The sequence below is a fragment of the Lampetra fluviatilis genome, chromosome 53 (assembly GCF_964198595.1).
Source record: "Lampetra fluviatilis chromosome 53, kcLamFluv1.1, whole genome shotgun sequence".
In the NCBI taxonomy this organism is placed as follows: domain Eukaryota; kingdom Metazoa; phylum Chordata; class Hyperoartia; order Petromyzontiformes; family Petromyzontidae; genus Lampetra; species Lampetra fluviatilis.
In genome coordinates this window covers 4063246-4079355 of record NC_136327.1, presented here as the reverse complement: position 1 = coordinate 4079355, position 16110 = coordinate 4063246, and the positions used below count along the sequence as shown (strand labels likewise).

Sequence of the window (16110 nt, the reverse complement as noted above, 5' to 3'; positions counted from 1 at the left end):
TTAACAAGTGAATCTTATTATTATTTACTTTCCATAGGCTGTCCGACAATCACTCAAAACTACAAATATTATGAAAACAGCCTTTTTAAAAATACAACACACAGTATATTATGTACTTAGCAAAGTCGAGGTGAAGTCGTGCATCGTCTGCCTGTTTTTGCTCGTTTTGTTGAAATCGTTTAACCACCCCTTGGCGTACAAAAAATTGTTTCATTAATTAATATCATCATCATCATCTCGTTTGCCATTACAAAACGACGGGTGGGCCCACCGAGGCCTGGTTGGGGCTTCCCACACGTGCGCGCGCAAGCGAGCGAACCCCTAAGCCTCGCGTTCTCTCTGCAAGTCACGAACCCCTGCGTTGCCTGCGTGGTCACGCTATCTACTGGACGTCAATGGTGGGTTTGTGTGTAGGGGGGGGGGGTGGTGGGGGTGGTACGTTGGGCTTGCTGACCGTTCGTCACCGGGCAACAGACGACGATAAGTGGATGTGAACGGTGGCGCCGCGCGGGTGTTAAGAGCGCCCGGTTCGCACGGTCCGGCGGTAGCCGCCCTGGGTTAACGCCGCTTTGGGGGGGGGGGGGGGGCGTTAGTACCGACCGTGTGTTTTAAAAAAAACAGGGAGGGGGGGGGGCGCCACTCGCTCCCGTGGCGATTTCGGCGACGTCGTTCGCGAAGACTCTGGAGGCCGCCCACCGCTGCGTTGGTTCGGCGTCGGGGTCCGAAATTGAAAAGTTACGTCGCAAGTCAGTCGACTGGGGGGATGACACGAAGCGGCATCCGTCGCCGCGACAGCGCAAAACTGGCAGGACCCTTCTGCAAAAAGAGTCACGAGACTCAGTGAGGCCCTCCCTTGGTGAACAAGCGTAGTAATAATTGGATGGTTGAGTTTAAATCCCAATTGGGGGGGGGCTGCAACATTTTATCTTCATACCTCCTCCGGGTTAGACTAAAACGAGTTAATGCTTTCTGGTTAAGTTAACAGCTGTCGTCCATTGGATCTACTGGCACCTGCCATAGGAATGTGGAATGTCCACCACTGGCAGGAGCCAATCGGTCAACGGGGACGAGCGCTGTCGACGCAAACGGCGGTGCAGGCCCACGGCCCTCAAACGTTTCATCCCACGGAGCCCCGGCGCTGTGGCTGCGTCACCGCAGCACAACATGGGATGGAGAGGGGGGGGGGGGGTGACACAAACCAGCCATGGCGCACCGCTGGTTAATTGCGTTCACCAATTTGATGGGCGGTCACGGTCAAGCCGGTTCACGCGGTGATGACTGCCGGTTATTTTGGGTTGGGTGTTCACCCCACCCACGCAGTTAACGTCGTGGGGTGAGAAACGCACAACCGTCACCACCACCACCATCATCGTTGACGCCAGCTTTAACAGAGACGTGAAATTCTGCGGTGCAGCGCCGGACGGGGGGGCTCTTCTTCAGGAGTAGGCGGCCAAGAGACAACATCTCCAGCAGCGGATTGACAAAAGGTGAAAAAAGCGCAGCCGTGCAAGTGCCCGCTCACACCAAAGCTGGCGGGAGGGCCTCACCGCTAGAAGGAGCTCTAGAGAGGAGCCCCCCCCCCCCCCCCCCGAGGAGAATTTTGTCTACACTTCCACACTGGCCAGATGTCACCGAGGATGTGAGAATGCTCACAAGTCACCCCACCGCGCACGATGGGTGGACAGAAGCGGGGAGGGGTGGTGGTGGTGGTGGGGTGGGGAGCATTTTTAAAGAAACGGCCCCCAATGTTTCAACCGGCGACCTCTGCGATGATTGCAAGTCCAGTGTGCAGACCGTTACATCACGGCAGGAGAGTGGATTGCTATAGGCGTTCTATATATAAATATACTGTTTCATTGTAAGGCGGCGATAATGACGGCGGTGGAGAAGCGTTTCCAGCGTCCGCGGTTTCTCGCCACCCGCGGTCGCGACAACGTCCCCGCCACGTTCAATTCACGCACGTGACGGAGATTTTGTTTTTGTGTGTCCACCAGCCAGAGCGCCCGCTCCAAACTAGACTTGTAAATACCAACGCTAAGTTGCTTCACGCTACAACAGCCGTAAGCACGTGGGTGTTCAAGAGACAAATAAAAATAACACCCCCCCCTCCCCCCTCCGCTTTGCGTTACGCTTATTTGTGTTTGTCGAGCGCACCTGAACACCGTCTCTAGACTAATTATTATATAAACAAACATCACGAGCTGCCCGGCGTGCCGTTTCAATCCTGTACATGACAGACGTCCGGGCAGATCGAGAGACACTTGAACGCAACCTTGGATTTGGGTGGCTTTGTTTTAGTTTGTACAAGTAAAAAACAATTCCGGTGTGCCTAGCCCACATGCCCCCCCCCCCATAACCTAACCAAATACCCCTTTCCCTGCTCGAGTTACCCCCAAAATCCTGCAACATGTACTATACAACTCAGGCAAATCTATAAACAATTACAAATTTGACGTCGTGTCTCGAATATGTACACGCACAATTACCTTTGTGCAATTAATTTTTTTGTACTTTTTTTTTTAAATCGGGTTTTTTTTAATAACGAGAAGAAAATACATCTGAGCATAAAGTTTAGCACTAATCCGTTCTCCGCCAGCCTTAGCTCATGCCAATCGGCGATGTGTGGCCATCGCCACACACTCCCCCGCTCCTGTAGTGACCACAGGACAGCATCAACGATAAATATCTCATCCCTATTACTTACATCGTTCATAAACCAGAGCAGGGGGAAACTGCGCGCCATGCCTTGCCACAGCGGGCTCCTACGCGTGAGAGTGATACAAGAAACGTCTTCAACTGGAAAACGCACACACGACGACTCTGCTCGCCAAACGGAGCGAGGCTACTCGACAGCGGTTTGGAAATGCCCTCCGGTTGAAACCTTTTTTTCTTTTCCAAACGCCACAGATGGTCACATTTTCAACCGGACGACCCCTTTGCCACAATGCACGGCAACCCACGTATCCCGAGGCCGGTGTTCTTAGTCACGGCTCGGCTCAGGCTCGGGTTCTGGGCGCATATCGTAGGCGGCTCAGAGCCATGCTTAATAAACTCAAGCCGGGCAGCCTCAGGATTTCCGCGAGTCGAGCCAGAGCCACGCCCCGAGCCGTTATTTTAGGAAGCGGAGGCAGAGCTGAGCTGTCACTACAGACACGGCCCCTTGGACCTTTGGTTTCCACACACAAGGTTCAAGGTTCAGCGAGCAAACTTCAACCCGGGAAGGAAATTCACGTGGCGTAACGAGCACGAGACAGAGTAACTAGTTACATCTCCAAATGAAGAATCCCAGTTCTGTCCCACCCCACCCTGAGAGAGAGAGAGAGTACCTGAACTGTTTAGGCGACCACTCTCGCATTCTGTGGTTCTAGTTTAAGTGTTAGTCGAATGTCGTGGAGAAAATATTTCCAGATCTTGCAAGCTCCGCTCTGACCAACAACGTAGGCGTTAAGTGTGTGTTGTGTGCACGCGATTGCATGGGCGTGTGTGCGCGCATGTGATTTCGTGCGCGAGTATGGATGTCGTTACATCTGCGTGTGATTGCATGGGTGTGTGTTTCTATGTATGCATATGATTGTGTGGTTGCGCGTGGTTGTGTGCGTTTTGCGTGCGAAGCGTTTAACACACTGCGTTTTATGAAACCCGGCCACGTGAGTTTGATTCCCGGTCGTGGCTAACATCGGTGGCGAGCGATACCTGAACCAGTTCCTGGCACCCCATTCGGCAAGCACGGTGAAGTATGGTCAAACAACCCCCTTGACTCAGTCGGCCTGGGGATTGCAATTACACTAACGCTACAGTGTTGTTTTATTGCATTAGAAACATGACGCTACAGGGACTGTTCAACAGCGTCTCTGTGAAAGTAAAAGGAGCTGCGTTCTTGCACGACGTTTGTTAACTTAAAATAGCACTGCTCTGTGAGCAAACGGAGAGTAACGAAGACAGCGGGAACAAGAGTTTTAATCGTAACGTCGGATGTTATAGCATAACCCCTACGGACAAACCACCTGAAATGCAGACCATCATCTCGTCAAGATCTCGTAAGCCAAGCAGGCTTTTGGGCCTGGCTAATGCTTGGATGGGCGACCACTACCATGCATACGAGTGGCTACAGGGTGCTTGCTGATGCAAAGCTACGCTATGGGCAGCACCGCGCACGGCAAATGAAACACTTTGTTGTACTGCACTATGCTCCCCCCGCCTTCACCGACCCGCGATGCGCAGCGTGGTGGAATACGGCCAAACATCCGCCACGGTGCGGGGATGGGAGCGGCGGAGGGGGAGCCTTCATCCAGCAGTCGATTGATTGGCACAATGATGGCACGTGTACGTGTTGGGAGTACAGTAGGGCCAATGCGTTTGTCCTTTGGAGGATGTTAAAAATCCAGTGCGACGGGTTAACGTGCGCCGTCTGTCACGCTCGCCGAGGACTTGGCCGGGGGGAGCGTAGGGGGAGCGTGATGATGAAGGGAGTTTTACAAGAAAGAAAAACCACGGACACCTTCCGACGTAAACAAAGCGTTAAAAGCAGCCACCACATTCTTATCACCGACGCTCGGCCCGCCTGCTTCGCTGCTCTGAACGAGTCTTCTCAATGCGATCGTTATCCTGTTCCTACTTTTGCGCGCTTGCCACTGCAAAACTGGAGGCAACCCATCCCAAAATTGTCGACGAATATTCAGATTTTTGCTTTCGTGCGCGTTGTCATTTTGTTTCCGTTTGCGCGGTTATAGGCCCCCCCCCTAAAACCTCTTAGAAAAATAATGGCCGTTTCTTTTCTCTCGCGCATATATATTTTATTTTATTTAGCCCATTTCCTTATTTGGCTTTTTTCTCCTCGTTGTTGTCGCTGCAAACGTTAACAAAGTGAAATACGACCCCGCCGCTTGGCCACGGTAACGAGCAGAGGCGATGCGGAATCCCAACGCGGGGCGTGAAATCGGCTGGGTTTGCGCGCAGCGACCCTAAACAAACATCACACGACCTCCCGCGGGGTCGCTGCCGCCGCCGCCGTCTTCCAACTCTCTCCCAACGCGTTCTCGGGTCGTGCCGCGCTGGCGTTGCCGTTCGCAACATTAAAAAACAAAAAGTCAGTGATCGTCCCAGGCGTTCCCGCTAACACGTGGTGGCAGAGAGTTCGGGAAGTGGCGATTTCAGTTGTCGCAAGAAGCTCCAAAGGGTTCCCCAAACCGCCAGCACGTTGCACGAAAGCTTCGGGACACCGCGCAGAAAGGGCACGCGGCCGCAACCACAGCTCGGAAAGACGGCGGAGAGAGAGAGAGACACCGAGCTCGATCGAGCCGTGTTTGCTGAGCACAGCAAAAGTTATTCCCTTCGTCTGGGTCAGTGGTTCCCAACCAGCGATTGTTGCTTTGCTCTGGGCGCCACGGGGTAAAAGCTGCCAAAGCACACAAGGGAAAAACGATAACGCGCAAAAAAAACTGCAACGCGACAGCCTGCGTGCCATTTATAACCATCACGTTGTTACTGTTGGAAGTCGTTACAAATTAGAGTGACGGAGTGGTAAATTGTCAGTTGACATTCGGCATTAATTCATGAGATAGATGACCTATATTTAAACTCACATGAGAGCCGAGGACCCCCAGAGTCTTATTTTAAAGGGATATGATGATTCATGGCTTTGGATTAAAAGATCTGCTATGCCCACAATCGCTACACGCACGCTGCCGTTTCGTTCGTTGGTTCGTCCGTGCGTGCGGCGTCACGCTGCCGTGCGCCGGTGTACATTGCCGGCTACGACTCACGGGATCGGAAAACCATGGGCACAGAGACGAGGGTAAGAGAACACACACGTGACAGGTGTGCAAAGCAGCACGGAGAGATGCACGCACGGTAGTAGGCCAGGATACACGAAGAGGAACGCAGAAAGTGACTGGGCTTGGGCAGAGCGTATTGTGACGGGAAGGGGCGATGGCTGGAGGTGGAGTTTGGCGATGGACGTATTGTTGTGTACGTTGAACTTCTTTCGCACACGACGTAGCCAACCGTGCTAATCGGAGGTGCGGGGGGAAAGGATAACAAAGTAACACACAAAAAGCAGTTCTAAAGAAATTAGCTTTAAATCTCGATTTAAAAGTGCATAGGCTCCAGTGGCTTCCTAATATCGGAAGGGCATTCCAGACGGCCGCAGAAGGGTGTCTCTAAAAGCTCGCAATGCGGTGACCGGAGGTCATGGGTTGAGGCAATGCTCCTCCGTGAGGATATCCACCTCGGAAACGGAGCGACGAAAGTGAAAGCAGGTCGTGTTAGCGGGGCGCCAGGTGGATCATTACATCGTAAGACTGAGAGATGGTGGTGACAGCTTGGGGTAGGTTTGGGGGAGGGGCATTTAATCCAGCAGTGGGCGAGGTGTTTTCAAAGCTGGCATGACCAGGATGGGTCTACCCCCGTGATACGAATAAGCCATTGGAAGGATGTTTTCAGAATTAAATTTTAGCCTCTGGATAATGGGGGCGCCGCTGTGAACGGTAATTCACAGCGGCATGGGCGGCGGTGTTGCTCTCTCTCGTTGCTTTGCCAGTGAATAGAATCATCGAGCCTCGAGTGAATTCTCCTGCGATAGGAGAGATCTCCCTCGAGCAGTATTTAAAAAATTCGCCGTCCTCCCAAGAGAGACGTAAACACTTTCTAATAATTCACGTGCTGAAATATTAAAATGCCCGGCGCTAGTTTCCCCCCCCCGATGCTCGACTGTTGTGCGGGCGCGTTCAGGCAAGCGTGCGCAGCACGCCACGAATTGTTCCAGCGGAAGAAAAAACACAACCTTGCCCGAGTGGGAGGTGAGTCAACACAACTTTAATGGCCACGTGCTTTTCTTATTTATAAAGGAGGTGTTTTTTTTTGGGTCATCTAATTACTAAGGTTATTATGGGATCCGTTTGCTAACGGCAGATTATTATTCAAACGCAGGCCCCACTGTAATCACAACCGCCCATTAACGTGCTAGGTACCAAAGGTGTTCGGCAGAATCCCCCCCCATCTCAACTTTCTACATCTGTGCCAAGATGCGCAATGATTTTGAAAAGATAATCCAATCGGACTTTCTCCTGTCTTACGCACGCGCAGAAGTTTACAATTTGAGAAGACTAAAGTTTCTTTTTTACAAATCATGTTCCCCCACCCCACCCCCTCCAGTTGTATCGGGCGACTGGTTTAACACGTCTGGGGCGAGGCATCAATTCAACAACTCTCAAGGAGCAGCGCATATCACGCGGAAGGAGATATCAAAGAACTACTTCCGAGATACCTTCTGGTGAAATGTATTCTCCACTCGAGGTCCGCTGTGCGTTCCCAAGCGCCCCGCTAGAGGAACACTTCGTTGCTTGACAAGTCAAACCGATTACTTTCAATTGGCTTAATCTGTGACTAGTTTTTCGTTGCTGCAGTCCCCGGCGACCACACCGAGCCCAACATCTCACTACATTCGAGAACCCGCTTCAAATTGCAGACAGCTGAAACAAAAACATAGAATTTTTTTTACCTAGAATCTCAAAGGGGCCAACTCCACACTCGGCCACCTCAAAGGCATTTTTTTTTTATCCAAGCAATCCCCACTGCTTTAAAAGAATTATGCTACCTTCAGTCAGCAGGAGTAATAATAAAAAAAATGACGTATTTAAATCCGTTAATGGAAAGAGACAGTTGGCAGAATAAAGTACACAATCTTTTGCATCTAGCGAAAAAATTTGTCTAACCGATTGGTAAAATCCACCATATATACACAGTATATTTACAGCATAAATACAGATACACGTACGTGTGTGTATGTACACAGAAGTATAGAAACACACATGTGCAGACGCATATATACATTGGGACAGTATGTACACCAAGACACGAATTACACACACACATACATAAATAAGAGAAAACGGAAAGAGGACGAGTTTTAATTAGGATGAATTCTTACCATAACCAGTTTATAATAATAATAATAATAAAACTAAACAATTAAATAAGAAAATATATTTGTTATTACAGGCAGCATGGGCTGGCAATATCCATACTGTTTGCTCAACAAAGTGGTCCTAATTTTATAAACCCCCAGGAGGGATGATGGGCTGAAATCGACCCCTCGGACCAAGATTTGAACTTACAACTGCCCGATTGGCGAGTCAGGTGCCATGTCAACCCCGACGGAGTTTGAAACGATTCATGAAAACGAATAATTTACAGCACTGTGTTAAATCCACTGCTGGGCTGAGGGCCTGCCCCCACACCATGACAAGAACGGGAGCCGTTTGACCATACTTCACCACACTTGGCGAAGAAGGAAGGGCTGGTTAAGATGTCACTCGCCGCTGACGTTAGTAGCATTGTCTGGGAATACGTGCGCAGGTTATAGGTACCAGAGTTCATAGCGCAGCGCAGTAATCACTGCGCCACCGCTCCACCCGGACGGTACACAAGACGTACGCACGTCACCGTATTAACCCTTTCCCGTTCCGATGACATAAGCATGGCGCACGTCATCAGTTTTTCTTCGGATTCCGTTCCGATGACGGAATCGATTCCAGACGGGGAATCGCATCCGCCACCGGAATCAGAAGTATAAGGCCCATGCCAGAGGGCGCATGGCACAGTTTGGCATCAGCTATCGTAGAGTTGCGGTCGTGTTGCCATAGTTCTCTGCGGTGAGTACAATGCTTTGAAAACAAGCGCCGCTGCGCCTCTCTTGATAAAATCAACGCCCGACCGCTCGCACGCTCCGAGATTCCGCTGTGAATGGGACCCACACACTCTGCAACTTGCAGACGTCTCAGGAACGGGTTCACCCTCTCGCATGCGACATTCTTTGAGCGGCAATTTAACCAAAGTGAGGGCGCAGCGGCGGCGTCCAAGCCGCACAAGCGCCAGCAACTTAACGTGGAATCTTACGGGCCCAGCGGCGCGCAGCTCACAAGGCAAAAAGAGAAGAAATCCCACCGGAGGCTCGCCGCGACCCATCATACCTCTAAGGGTTGAGAAAAAAGGTACACAACCGTGACCGCTGTACGGCAAGTCGAAGGCCGAGGCCGCGTGTTATGAATAGAATCCACCATGCGGAGCTAACGAGCGGTAGGCACCGGGGGGCCGTCTGGCGGAGGTGAACGGCGGCGGCTCCGTCCACGTGAACGAGACGCCGTGTGAACGCCCGGACCCAAAAACGGAGAGTGTTAACGGCGAGAAAGTGACTTTACCGAAATTAAAAAAATATATATGTATGCGCGCGTGTGCGGGCGTAAACACAAGCACGCGGCCACGCAACCTAAATTATATTACGTTGTGTAAATTTTTATTGTTTTTTTTTTACATTTAGTTGCTGCACCTCCCCAACCGCAGAGGCAATTTCCAGCTGGTGAGAGTGAAGAACCACTGAGCTCATGACTTCGGGAAGGGAGGTCAAACCCTGGGTGATGGTTGTTGACCTTTAGGCCGTTTCGCTTACCAACTGGAAGAATAAAGAAAAAGGATTTTTTTTTTATATTGCGTTGCAATGTTTACGTAAAAATATTTGAGGATGAATGAATTTACACAACTGCCCGTCGTCCTACCCAACACTGAAAAACTTAAAAAAAATATTGCCTCGTTAGTTGCACGTGAACCGAGTTCAGCCGCACGGAGCTGTTGCTGTGATTGCTGTTAGCGAGCGCCTATTAAGGCCTGTGTGGCGCAAACGTTAAGGTGGTGACGTTGCCAACACCACGCGCGCGCGAACGCCTGCACGTTTTCGTTTCCCTCCGCTGTGGATGTCTACAAACTGGAACGGGCGCTCGTTTAAGGCTGGGTGGACCTAGGGGAAGCCCAGGACGGGCGTAAACGCCACTTGCTGTCGACGCTGTGAATGGTGGCTGGAACTGATGCCGATGCGAGCACGCGCGGCAATGCATGTGCCAACTCCACATCAATGACCACTTGGGGCGGAATGAGGCATCATTTACGGATCAATATCGATTTTTACACGCACAGAATCGCAAGCGCATGAGTATCGATGTTGTTCCGATTCGCATTTTGACTTGTACGTAATGGGGCTTGAGTCGCACCTTTGCAGCCACTTGGGAGACGCTACCGTTCACCGAAACGTTTCAAACTCGATTTGTGAATTTAATCGGAACCTGATTCGCGTCAATTGAGGGGTGTCTTGGAAGAAGCTGTTAACCCACATGCATTTCTCTTTAATAACCCACGCTAACTCAATTGAAACAATCTACAAGCAACGTGATAGATTATTTGATCGTATAATCTGCCCACAGGTGGACAAACAAGGGAACTTAACAATTCCACTTTTGTCATAAATTTAATCAATTGCCTATCCGTGACAAAAGCTGACTTTTGAGATTTGGCGGGTTACCAAGATTTTCCAGGACGCTCCTCAATGCGAACATCGGATCCCGGCTGATGATCGCTAGCCAGATAGGGGTTTAATAAACAGGGTGGTGGCAATGCAAGGCTTATAGTTATATTGAAATAATTCTCGTGAATGGAAATTAAAACCCAACAGCCACGTTCGTCCCTAAGTGGCGATGATGTCACCAGGGCGCTTATGCCAGGCTAGGTGCACCGTGAGGCCATGTGAAGTGTTGAAGACTCGCCGATAGGAGGTGATGGGACAGACCAAGGTGTTATGCGTCAACTGAGATGACAGATGCACCACCTGTGCTCCCGACTGTGCCAACTTGAAAACCCAGGGCACCCACAACACAGACACCTCCCTCTCTTCCTGCAACAGACGCTGCTGCCTGTACAAACGTTAAGTGAATTTCGAACAAAAAAAATTAACTATACAACGGAAAGTGCATGCAAATGTCGTGAACTAAAAAACGTAACGTAAAATTAAATCGTCCAGAGCTTACGTGTTTTAATAAGTATTACCAGAATACAGTAGATAATAGCGTGTACTGCAGGGTCCCCCCGCATTCTACGGGGAACTTGCATGGAGCACGTGGGGGGGGGGGAGGAAGGGGGCGTAACGAGACGGCAACGGCGGGGGGAATGTCTGACGCTCCAGGTGACCGTCGTGAAACGCAAGGCCCGTCGCTCTTGCTGTGCGCGTTATCCCAAAGGATGGTAACGGCCGCTGCGGAACAGAACGGCCGATGGGCGTTCGCCGCGAGGTGCGGCCTCTAATGCCGATAGGAATTTCAACGCATTTGACTAGAATCCTGGGACTGATGAAATGAGTCACCAAAGGTTTTCCCTGCAGGGGTCAACTCTCCTGGACTGAACGACGAGGGTGCAGAGGGCCCAGAAAAATCCCGGGGTTGAAACGGCAAAGAGGGCGCACAAATGTTGATGCGGCTGTGACGACCCGAAACTGACACCAGATAAAAGTCCTGAAGTGCAATCGCCCTTGGTGCACGATTGTTGTAATCGAGGGCCCTGGGATTCTATCCCCACAAAGGACGAACTCTTTTAGTCTCGCTACTCAAACCGCTCGGAGATCAACAGCTCAGGGTCGCTTTGTGGCTTTTCCCGTGAGTGATTTTTTTTTTTAAGTCTGGAAATGTGTGGAAGGCACTGGGAGCCAATTATGATGTAGGGTTTTCTCCAAACACGTCTCTGAATGTCCTCCAATTTTCGTCCATATTTCTTAAAATGCTTTTTTTATTTCTCCATTTTTCAGTTATAAAACAAACAAACAAAAAAACCCAAGACAATTCAGGAACAATTGGAAAATTGACAAGCATTAATCTAGTGCCAAATTTGTTTATAATCCTTTACAACGAAGTTAGGTTTACTTAACATGCACGCTGTTGTCGCGCAGCTCAACTGCCCAGTGATGGCTTTGTCAATTACAGTTCATTAATGATTAATTCCAAACGGAGCGTGTGCATTTGTGCATTGGCAAATGGGGGCAAGCCTGGCATGGCAATCACTGCAAGGTCAACTCCACACAACGGACGAGATTCATAAACACACCTGTCTGCCTAAAGTCAGCTGTAACAGTACGACTGCCTTACCGTATTAAACACCAAAGGGGTTTATTTAATGTGGGACAGCCCAAAGGGACGCATATTTCCCTTGCAAGGGAGCCTTGTGAAGGAACAAATTGATGTTTTATATAAACCGTAAAATGCATTAATTGTTCCACTCACAAAAGTGAAATATTTACGGATAGCAAAATAAAATGTATTTATGGTATCTCATGTCCGAGGCTTCTGTCAAATGCATGAAAGAATTTTCAATAATTGCGATTAATGCGTGCGTTTTTTACGGCGGTTAAAAACGATTGCTTTTTTGTAAAGTAATCACAAGTGAAGTGGGGATGAGTTCAGATTTAGAATCGTCAGATTTCGGATTTTATAGGCCATTGCAGATATATATTTTTTAGGATTGTGTTGAACCAAACAAAAGTGTCGCCGGATAGTTCAGATTTTTTTTTGGTACGGAGACCATAATTGTGTTTTTTTTCTTCTTCAGAAACAAAAAATGTAGAGATCGTCAGAAAATCGTGGGATTAAAACGTGACGTGGGTATCGATACCAAATTGCACGTCGCATTGAGCGCCAATTTTGCATGAATCAGTGCGCGCTTCCTTGTCCTCGGAGATTGCTAAAATGTCCTCGCCGCATGTGATTTTCGTTTGCTTTTCCCCGTGCTCCATACAATGTTCCAAGCCGGTCCCACGTGGGTAAAACCTTCAGCGAGCTGTCTCGTATTTATTATATTTAAAAAAACAGAACAGGAAACTCCCTTGACAAATTGTGCCAACCAATCGCAGACAGCAGCGCAGCACGACGGAGAGAACTTAACTGAGTGTTAAAAATTTAGGGGGTGGGGGGGGGGGCGCACAAATAAACAAAAACGTAACGAGACACAAAAGGGAATAGGTTAAATTATTTTTTTCCAATTTTTTTTTTACGTTTCGTCTTTTTCATATAAAAACTTTGTTAAAGCCAGCCCCATCCGCGCACACTTGCCAAAAAAAAATAGTGGGTAAATGGTACTGCACTTTATATAAACTTAAAACAGATAAAATTTATATATATTTATATTTCTGTCGTTCCGTTCACAAGCCAAGACCCTTTCTACGTGGCGCGTCGGTGGCGGTGGCGGTGTGGAGCGCGCCAAAACGACCGCCATTGCCGCTCGCGCACCATCACCGACCGCTCCTCCCCCACCATCCTCCAACATCGCCATCACCACCGTCGCCACCACCGTCGCCGTCACCACCGTTGCCAGCATGACCCTCGTAACTGGGAGTCCCGACACACAACCCCTTGAGAGCAAGGCGTTGCTCGTGCGCCAAACGGGCGGGCACTAGTTTCCACCAGCGTCCGCTTAGACGTGTCTCTCTCTCTCTGCGAGAGCTCGTGGCAGATTTTTTTTTAGTTTTTTTTTGTTTTGTTTTGAGCACCTGTGTCTCTTCTCACCCCTGTCCTTCTCCACTCGTCCGCCTTCCGGATCCGGCTACAACAAACTCGACAAGCTGGTGTTGGGCCCGTTCTGTGCCTGGTACTGCATGGGGAATGGTCCATCCGTCCACTGCTCGCACACAAAGATAAAGACAAAGATCCCCCACGTGGAATTAACAGACTGTTGGGGCAAGTGTTGTTAGCGAGCACCTATCAAGGCTGGCACGACACACGAGGGGGTGGGTGGCCAACACCACGCCCGGCCACCTTTGCCTCCATAGTGGCGACGATTACACACCACACTCGGGATTCATTCGAGGCAGAGTCGACCTAGGGGAGTCCCAGGACCGGTTCAGATAATCGTCACTGTTGTTGGCCGTGAGCGGGTAATCGAACCCGTGTTGCCAGGTTTGTAGAGCAGTGCGCAAACCGCTACACGACCGCTCCACACACAAACACACGAGATCCCCCCACCAATCATCAGTTCAAGCCACGATGCACTGGGTGCGGTTTCAGGGCAACTTGCACCGACCAAGCAATAATTGCGAGCAACTATGGCAACTCGTGTGGCAATCTGACAGAGGAGGGGGGTTTCTTATCCTGGCGGCCCCCCGTGCCAGAGGGCTCGTGGAGCGACCCATCAACTCACGGCCCGTCAAGACACGACCAGACAGATCGGTCAGATGAAGGAGACACAAACAAGAACTGGAGATGAAAGGACTTTAGACAAGAGAGGCAGAATAATGAGATGAGAGACTCGAGAGAGAGAGATGGGAGAGCTGGAGACAAGTCGGAACAGATTAGCGGCCACATGGACGGACCGCCTTGACGCAAAATGTGACGTCGTAACACATGACGTCACGTGGCCTGCCAGGGCACACGAATTTCACCGTGTGGCCGACCGGAAAACACAGTGGAAGATTGCCGACATACGAGCAATGGGAGCTGTGTCCAGCCAATGATAACAGAGTTGGTTGAAGAGTGTGCAGACTGCAAACCTGGGAGAGCCATTTGACCTCGGGCCTCCAAGTCTATTTTGGAATCTTAATTTGGGAGCTTTCGTGACTGCAGGAATTATTCTTTGGTTCTTTTCGGTTAAGTCACGTCTAAAAATAAAATAATAAATCAAAATAAAACAACACATTACGACGTTTCGATTGCAACACATTGCAATCGAAACGTCGTAATGTGTTGTTTTATTTTGATTTATTATTTTATTTTTAGACGTGACTTAACCGAAAAGAACCAAAGAATAGTCTATTTTGGAAGTTGCCATCTCGGTTGCTTACGAGCGGGGAGCAGCAATCAGCTTTGGGAAACGAATCTTCCAATAATAGACCAAGGTACGGAACACCATTTACCATGATGACTGCCGACAATGATTGCCGCGAAATTGCCATGAGTGTCTCATGGCCTTTATAGATTATACGGGGAAGGTACTGGCGACGAGTTTCAACTAAGGCCAGAATGGCAAACAAGCGAGTGGTGTGGGTGAGCACCATGCTTGCACGGACGCCTTTGTCTCCCCACTGCCGATGTTCACCAACTGCTCGTTTAAGGCCGAGCCAACATAGTGGGATGGAGCGGTGGCACAGTGGTTAGCTCACTACATTTTGAACCCAACAACCCGAATTTGGTTATGATGGGATTACTATGCCAATCGGGGATTACACCAATCATTGCAACGATTCCAATGATAAACTGTCACTCGAACTCCGATCATCAACCGCAGCGGCGGCTTTTGGCCAGCCATCGAACAAAGAGGGTCACCGCACCGAGCGCTTTCAGATGCGCTACTGCAGCAGTCTGGAATGCTCTTCATTCCGATATTCGAAAGCCACCGGAGCTATTCACTTTTCAATCTTGATTTAAAACTAATTTAAAACTAATTGCGTTTGTTGTCCTTCCCCTCGCGCCTCCGATTAGCGCAGTTGGCCACGTACGGTTCGAAAGAAGCTCAACGTACACACAAACACAAACAACGCAAACGATGATGGTCTCACGTTAATGAGGTTGTGCTCGGGCAAGCTGCAGGCCTCGATGTGGTCATTGAGGAGCTGCTGCGAGAAGTTCTGATGCATCTGCGATGCTTCGTGCGCCTCCAAGCTGTTGCCGCACGCCTTGTTCAGATCTGAGCACGGGGGAACAGAATAAGAAACATCGTCGTCATGGGCCGAGATAAATTGACTGCTGGATGGTGGCCTCACACACCATGCTCCTCTGTCAGCCACGCTTTCGGCAAAAAACTTTCGGAGATCGGACCTTTTCGGACCGTGGCTCTCAGATATGGAACGCTCTCTGTGCCCGACCACTGAGATTTTCCTATTTAGAAAGAAACTAAAAACCTACGTATTGTCTATGATATGTTAGATATGTTAGAGATGTTTTCTCTTTCTCTACGGTGCTCTGAAGCCCTTTGATGGGTCTGCTGTGCCTTATGAAAACGTAAACAATATTAATAATAACCAAGGCCTCGCCAAGTCGTCACCAGCTCTCACCATCTTTTGCGATTCTAAGATTCCGCCCTGCACCTGCGCACGAGCCGAATTCCGTCGCTCCAGAACAACGAAGGCTTTCGCAAAGATAAAAAAAAAAACAAAGCGCCGGATGCAGCAAAAAAAAAAATGTCGTCTCTTTTCAGCCGAGCGCTGGGCTTGAATTTTGCTCGTCTCCACTGACAAGTCCTGAGATGGTGAAACAAACAAAACAGAATGTTCGGGAGACGTTGTGGAGGTGATCCTTCATGGACTGCCAGCAG

At 49.7% G+C, this 16110-nt stretch overlaps 1 protein-coding gene across 1 annotated transcript in view; it reads right to left on the bottom strand.

Moving 5' to 3' along the window:
* MAU2 (MAU2 sister chromatid cohesion factor) overlaps nt 1–16110 on the bottom strand; it is a 55068-nt gene continuing 38958 nt past the window's right edge. Inside the window, exons 17-18 of the mRNA XM_078879265.1 lie at nt 15356–15483; nt 1–13482 (exon numbers count right to left, since the gene is read on the bottom strand). Of these exons, the coding sequence (XP_078735391.1) occupies nt 13408–13482; nt 15356–15483 (203 nt within the window). The 3' untranslated portion in view covers nt 1–13407. The remainder of the gene's footprint in view (nt 13483–15355; nt 15484–16110) is intronic.